This window comes from Taeniopygia guttata, chromosome 14 (assembly GCF_048771995.1).
Source record: "Taeniopygia guttata chromosome 14, bTaeGut7.mat, whole genome shotgun sequence".
NCBI classification, from domain to species: Eukaryota; Metazoa; Chordata; class Aves; order Passeriformes; family Estrildidae; genus Taeniopygia; species Taeniopygia guttata.
Window position 1 is genome coordinate 2,283,387 of NC_133039.1, and position 6,552 is coordinate 2,289,938.

The following is a 6,552-nucleotide window of genomic DNA, read 5'->3' on the forward strand; positions in this document are numbered from 1 at the left end:
AGCGGAGCGGCTCCCGGCCCCGCACGGCCCGCAAGCTCCCGGGGCTCGGTCCGGTTCCGGGGCTCGGTCCGGTTCCGGGGCTCGGTCCGGTTCCGGGGCTCGGTCCGGCTGCCGGGGCTCGGTCCGGTTCTCGGGGCTCGGTCCGGTTCCGGGGCTCGGTCCGGCTGCCGGGCTCGGTCCGGTTCCCGGGGCTCGGTCCGGCTCCCGGGGCTCGGTCCGGCTGCCGGGCTCGGTCCGGTTCCCGGGGCTCGGTCCGGCTCCCGGGGCTCGGTCCGGCTCCCCGGGCTCGGTCCGGCTCCCAGCCCCGCTCCCGGGGCTCGGTCCGGCTCCCAGCCCCGCTCCCGGGGCTCGGTCCGGCTCCCGGGCTCGGTCCGGCTCCCCGGGCTCGGTCCGGCTCCCAGCCCCGCTCCCGGGGCTCGGTCCGGCTCGGTCCGGCTCCCGGGCTCGGTCCGGCTCCCAGCCCCGCTCCCCGGGCTCGGTCCGGCTCCCAGCCCCGCTGCCGGGGCTCGGTCCGGCTCCCCGGGCTCGGTCCGGCTCCCAGCCCCGCTCCCGGGCTCGGTCCGGCTCCCGGCCCCGCTGCCGGGGCTCGGTTCGGTTCCCGGCCCCCGCAGCCTGCCCGTGCCACCCCGCTGGGGGCTACAGCACAAACAGCAAGAACAGCACCCCCCCCCCCCCAAAAATAATATCCGACCAGACGCGCTGTGTGGGACGCGAGAATTGCAAAAACAATCCCCACCCCATCACGGAGAGTGTGTGTGCACGGAGGAGAGGGAGTGTGAGGAGGGGGGAGAGAGGGAATGAGACAGGCAGAGGGGAGGGAAGAAGGGAGGAGGGAGTCCGAGCTCTGAGAAACATCACTCCATCTCTCTCACTCCACAGGAGCTGAGCAAGGAGCAGGACGATGTTTGACAACACGCAGTACCCCTATAACTGCTTCAATTATGATGGGGATGATTATCCTACCTGTAGTTCTGACGAAGAGAAGAAATTCACCAGACCAGCGTACAGGTAAGCTGAAGTTTTTCCAAGTCCCCCTGTCTGTGGCGAGGTTTCTGAGCTCTGGGCTGGTGGGATCACAGCTCTCAGGGAAGCAGGGCCAGGTGTGTGCGAGGGGTCTGGCCCTGGTGCAGGCACTGCAGTGGGCAGGTTTCCCCCTTTCTGTGTGTGAAGTGTTCGTGATTTGCTTCCTCCCATGAGGGGTCACAGCAGCTCTGGCATGCCCTTAGGACTCCAGAGCTCAGAGAGTCTCCAACCTCCAGGACCCCTGGGAGAAGGGAATGAAATGTTGCAAAGGGCCCAGGGGTGAACTGGATGCAGAAAATCCCGGTGTGGTGGGAAGAGGCAGGGTGTACGTGTTCACAGGGACGCCCAAGGTCCTTCCATGAGCAGGGCTGGTCTCCAGTGACAGCGACTGAGCCTGCCCTGCCTCACTGCAGCCTTCCTGCCCAGGGAAACTTTTCAGACGGAGTTGCAGAGGTGTGTGATCCTGACCTCTGCACCGAGCGCCAGCCCTGAGGACTCAATGCCTGGCAGTGCCTCTGCTGTGTCACCTGGGGCTCGTGGAGCACAGGCAGTGACCACACTCAGGACTTCTCCCTGCGACACCTTGGGTCAGGGCGCAGAGCCACCGGGGCAATTCTGGAAGCAGGATATAGGCACTCATGTACCCATGTGGTCCTAAAAACTGAGTCTGTGAGTAGGGCGATGGTGTAACAGCAAGTTTTCCTTTTTCCAGCTACATTGCCTTAATTGCAATGGCCATCCAGCAAAGCCCTTCAAATAAAGTCACCCTCTCTGGCATTTATGACTTTATAATGAAGAAATTTCCTTACTACAGATCAAATCAAAGAGCCTGGCAGAACTCCATCCGACATAACTTATCGCTTAACAGTTGTTTTGTGAAGGTAAGATCAGTTACTGTGTATTTACATACACACTGTGCATGGCTAAAAAAATATAGGCAGCAATAATCTCATCACTAGGAAAGAAGGGAAACAAACAGCTGAGCTGCAAATCACTTAAAAACCCTCTGAGTTGTCAATTACAGAGATAAGGAATATATCCTTGTCTGATATATGCTAATAGTAACAAATTGAAGAGGATGGGGCTTACATCTTACTCACATAATGACAGAGAATAGGCTTAAAAGTCTTGTCATATGTGTTTACACCATTCTTAAATGTAAATGAATGCAGATGCTAAACAGCAGCATCTGTACCACATGCAAACACTGAACTGCCTTTACATAAATACAGGTTCCCAGAACAGAAGGGAATGAGAAGGGGAAAGGAAACTATTGGAGCTTTGCAGCAGGATGCGAATCCATGCTGGATCTCTTTGAAAATGGGAATTACAGGAGAAGACGGAGGAGGAGGAACATGAAAAGGGAACACAAGGAGCAGAGACCGAGCAGAGGGAAAAGTCCTTCGTCCCCCAGTATCTCTTCTGTGGACTCTGCTTTGAACAACGTTTCCTCTTCTGAAAGTAAACATGAAAGAATTGAACCAGGCCCGAAACTTCTGGAGCCTTGTGGGTTTGCTCCAAACAGCGTGACCAACAGGCAGAGCCTAAGCAGTTCCTCCCTAGCAAAATCGGATTCTGAAATCAAATTTAGCATCGATTACATCCTTTCAGCCCCCGACCCTTTGCCTGTCCTGAGATCTCAATATAACATGCAAGAAAATAAATATCACTTACTGGAGGCCCCGCATATTAATCTCCAGTTCTGGACAATGTGATGTTATTTATTCATGATAACAAAGTCTGAGTCCCAGTGTGTTCAGCAGCCTCATGGCACTGAAAATCAGCCGCCTGCCTCCTCATTTTCCTCCCAAACCGTGCTCAGAAAGGGTTACAGACTCACCAGCTGATGCCCTGTCTGTACCCAAGGAACTTTGCTAAGATTAAAGCATAAATAGCTGTTACCAATATCAGTTTTCACCATGCTGAAATTTATGAAATTCTGGCTTTATTTTCTAAACTGTCTTGGACATAATTTAGCACCACAAAGAATTTCCTTTCTCAAGCAGAATCTGACAGAGAAGAGACTTGCTTATCATCCACTGCTTTATTAAAGACAAAGTGAATTTGATCCCACTTGCAGTGGTGGAAATTAGGATTAACTCCACTGGAGTATATAGGTCAGAACTTAAGCTGATCTAAAACAGTGTAATTCTGTTGACTTACACTGGCTGGGAATGTGGGGGGGCGAGGGGGTGGAAATTTGTTTCTTAAAAGGAATTATAAAAAATCACCCTGTCTTCTCTATTTTTTTTTTTTCTTTTAACATCATATTTCAAACTGTTTTGCAGCTTTAATTCATTGTTCATTAAGAAATGTAGTTACTGATAAGTATTTCAAGTATATTTTTGTTTATATTCGGGGCAGAATTGTTTAAATTGTTGAAGTCAAGTTGTATTTACAATAATTCCAAGAGACTTAATTACAAGATGCTGAACTCTGGTAGATTTTGATATGTAATGTGACAGTCAAAGAGTCTCTTAATGCCTTGGTTAAAAAAAGCCACAATACTTCTTTCCTTGTACTATCAGAAATCTTCCTGAGATGCTGCAGAAAATCCTTGACCATATTTCATTTAGCAAGTGTGAAGGGAAACCTGGCACTGCAAAAAGCTCTGTCAAGTGTCGAGCAAAGCTAAAGTTCCACATATCTGCTCTGAGACAAGTTGTATATTCCCATTAAACTGATTTTTATTGATCCTTCTTGCAAGCAATTACCAAAGTGGTGCTTGATATGATTTCGGCTAAACTGGTGAGATTGATAATTTCCAGATATCAATGTTAGCTCATGAGCTCCATTTCTGAGAAAGCCACTTCATTACCATTTACATGCAGTGGATATTTTGGAACAGAACCTGATGGACAATGATGAACTGTAACGAGCTTTTAGGAAGTTGCTTTTATACAACTTGTTCACAATGAATTGCTTCCCAGAACATAAACCAGGTTAGCAAAGGTTCCACAAAATCCTGGCTTTGACTTGGCTATTACAGTCTTCACCTACTGCAGATAAAAGGAAAAAAAGACAAGAATTCTGATGGTTTTAAGCAATTAAATACGGAGATAAAATTATCTTTGCAACAGGAACTAAAGGTAAATGAAGGTATATGAGATAAGATTCAGCATAGAGGTATGCTCAGGCATGACTTGAATTTTTATGCAGAAGCTTTGGCATTTCACTAAGTTATTTTACATTGTGTCTAATATATACTGTACATTTATACTATATATTCTTATATATTGTTATTGAGAAAGGGAGCAATATCACTGCACTTATATGTTGTAAAAATGCATGATGTATGTTGTCATGATGCTGAAACTCCTGCCATATACTTAAAATTTACCATCAGTGGTATTTCACACTGATTGGTAATAAATGCCCATTTTTTGGAAAACTATAAAACTTGTTCTCTTCAAGCATTTCTACTGCACGCAAAAGTCTTTGCTTCTTCTTCAGAAAAGAGAAAATGGAAAATCATGTCAGTTACATCACTGCATGTCTTCCAAACTTTGAAGGGATGATTTCTTGAGACCAAATTCTGCCTCCAAATGGGAGCTTTCAATTCTATGTGAATCAACCGTTATTCTGGGTGAAAATCTGAAAGCAAAATTTGACTCTTTAGACCTGATTATCTGCTGTTTACATTGATATTAGAAAAAGAAGAAAACCTCTGGGGGGACTGCACAGATGGATTCTCATGCGAAGAGGAACAAGAATTTGCTCCTTTAGTGTTTATGCTCAGTAGTAAATAGGTGTGGGAAGAGCATGTCCTCACTTAGTGCTTCAGTGTTTGCATGTCCTCATTCTGGGTGGGTACTTGTGCACCTCTGGGATCCTGCCTACAGATAAATATTCCTGTTTTATACACAGATCTTTTTTTCCTGATTGTTTCAAACATGGCAATGCTGCTGTTGGGCTGATAGTTATGGTACACACCTGCAGTATATTTGAAATACGTATTTTCTGCTGTGAAACATGCAAATATGATTGTTACTATGTGTTCTTGGTTGATGTTGTTAACAAGAGATAATTCAGTGACAGCAAAAGTTCCTCCTGAGCAACACCTGGGCAAGGTGAACATTGTGGGCTGCTGAGACCAGTGGAGAAGCAGTTTATGGCTACTAATCAATGTAGAATTAATGCATTAGGAAAGGCAGAAATACACCCAAGTGGATTTACAGCAGAGATCCAAAGCCATTTTCTGTAAGATGAATTAATATTCACAAATAGCCATGTCCTTTGCTCACAGTAAAGTGCCTGGTAGGAGAGACTGTCATAATTTAGTTTCCCTAACATATAATCAAAGAAATTTGTGTACAAATAGGTGTTAACATTTGTTTTGCAAAGGATATCAATCATATTTCAAAAAATGAAGGGACATATTTCAATTTACCCAGTATATTATATTCTGACGACTCCAGAAAGGTTTCCAGCAGTTAAAGTGAATGGCATTTAATATAGAACAACATAACAGGGGTGAGGGCTAGACGTGACCTTATTCAAATGTCGTAGCCATTACAAAGCCATTCCCAATGTAATTATAATTAAATACTTTATGCCTTTCTTGCAAATCCTCTGATCGATCATTGATATTAACATTAATATTGTATTACCCCCGAGCAAATATCTCCCACACAAGTGTTATGGATCACCAGGTTTCCATTAACAAAGTTGTGAGCTATTGCCGTGTGCTGGTCGTGGATAAATTTACGTAAATTACTTTTTCTCAGGGAAGAGGGGAAAAAGTCTGGGTTTCTTTCTGCTCTGAATCCAGAGATATTTCTTCAGCTCCATCACAGCCTGCCAACCACTTGCATAAAGAAAAAAACCAAAATCTCCCAGGAGCATCCCTCTTTGCCCTGTGCCAAAGCAGGTGACTATTGTCCCGTTTGGCACCGGGGTTCAACGCTGAGCTGAAGCCAGGGATGAGCAGTGCAGGGCAAGGCTCTGCACCCTCCAGGACCATCAGCGGGCTGGGCAGGCTGGGTGTTGGATCAATTCCTCATCTCATGGCACCTTCCTGACTGCAGAGGTGCCTCCCGTGGGGCTGACCCTGTCCCAAGGCTGGGTGGGGCAGGAGGGGGCTGTGGGACAGCAGCTCCTGCCTGCCGGGCTGGGGGCACGGGGAGGGGCAGCAAGCCCATAGAGCTCTCCCTTCAGCATCATAAATACCTCTGCAAAGGAAAGATGAAAGGTTTCTTTCTGGGGAGAGGCAAGGCTTGGCCTCACTGAGGGACCCTGGAGGCGGGTTGTTTGTTTATCCTTCTAAAGGAAGGCTTCCCATGACAAAACAAAGACTTTGATGGAGCCACATCAGGTTATCATGTAGCGATTTCACTTCTACTGATTTAATTTCTTAGACTTTTGCCATTGGTGTCACAGAAGTGGTTTTTGTGTGGCAAAATGATCATCAGCCTCAGAATGAAGGTCAAAGATGCATCTTTTCTCCCCCAGTGAAGAGAGGCCAGATAACACCAAGGCAGGCCAGCAGCTGACCTCACTTACAGGGACCTCTCCCTCAGCAGAACCTCC

The 6,552-nt window shown here is 47.1% G+C and overlaps 1 protein-coding gene across 2 annotated transcripts; it reads left to right on the forward strand.

The window, feature by feature from the left end:
- Positions 1-648: 648 nt before the first annotated feature.
- Positions 649-5,013, forward strand: FOXL3 (forkhead box L3). 2 transcript variants are annotated; one of them, XM_072935700.1, is made up of 3 exons: positions 649-1,008; positions 1,838-1,904; positions 2,256-5,013. In XM_072935700.1, the coding sequence occupies exons 1-3, from the start codon at positions 902-904 to the stop codon at positions 2,736-2,738; spliced, it is 657 nt and encodes a 218-aa protein (XP_072791801.1). In that variant the 5' UTR covers positions 649-901; the 3' UTR covers positions 2,739-5,013. The 2 variants fall into 2 exon arrangements, with proteins under 2 accessions (XP_072791801.1, XP_002191557.1); XM_002191521.5 differs by having other exon boundaries at positions 657-1,008; positions 1,736-1,904.
- Positions 5,014-6,552: the final 1,539 nt, after the last annotated feature.

What these genes read in the sequence shown, in the direction of transcription:
- FOXL3 (XM_002191521.5), top strand. Translation starts at nt 902, where the DNA reads ATGTTTGACAACACGCAGTACCCCTATAACTGCTTCAATTATGATGGG. An exon ending in TTCACCAGACCAGCGTACAG is followed by an intron (nt 1,009 to 1,735) that starts GTAAGCTGAAGT and finishes TCCTTTTTCCAG; the next exon opens with CTACATTGCCTTAATTGCAA. An exon ending in TTAACAGTTGTTTTGTGAAG is followed by an intron (nt 1,905 to 2,255) that starts GTAAGATCAGTT and finishes ACATAAATACAG; the next exon opens with GTTCCCAGAACAGAAGGGAA.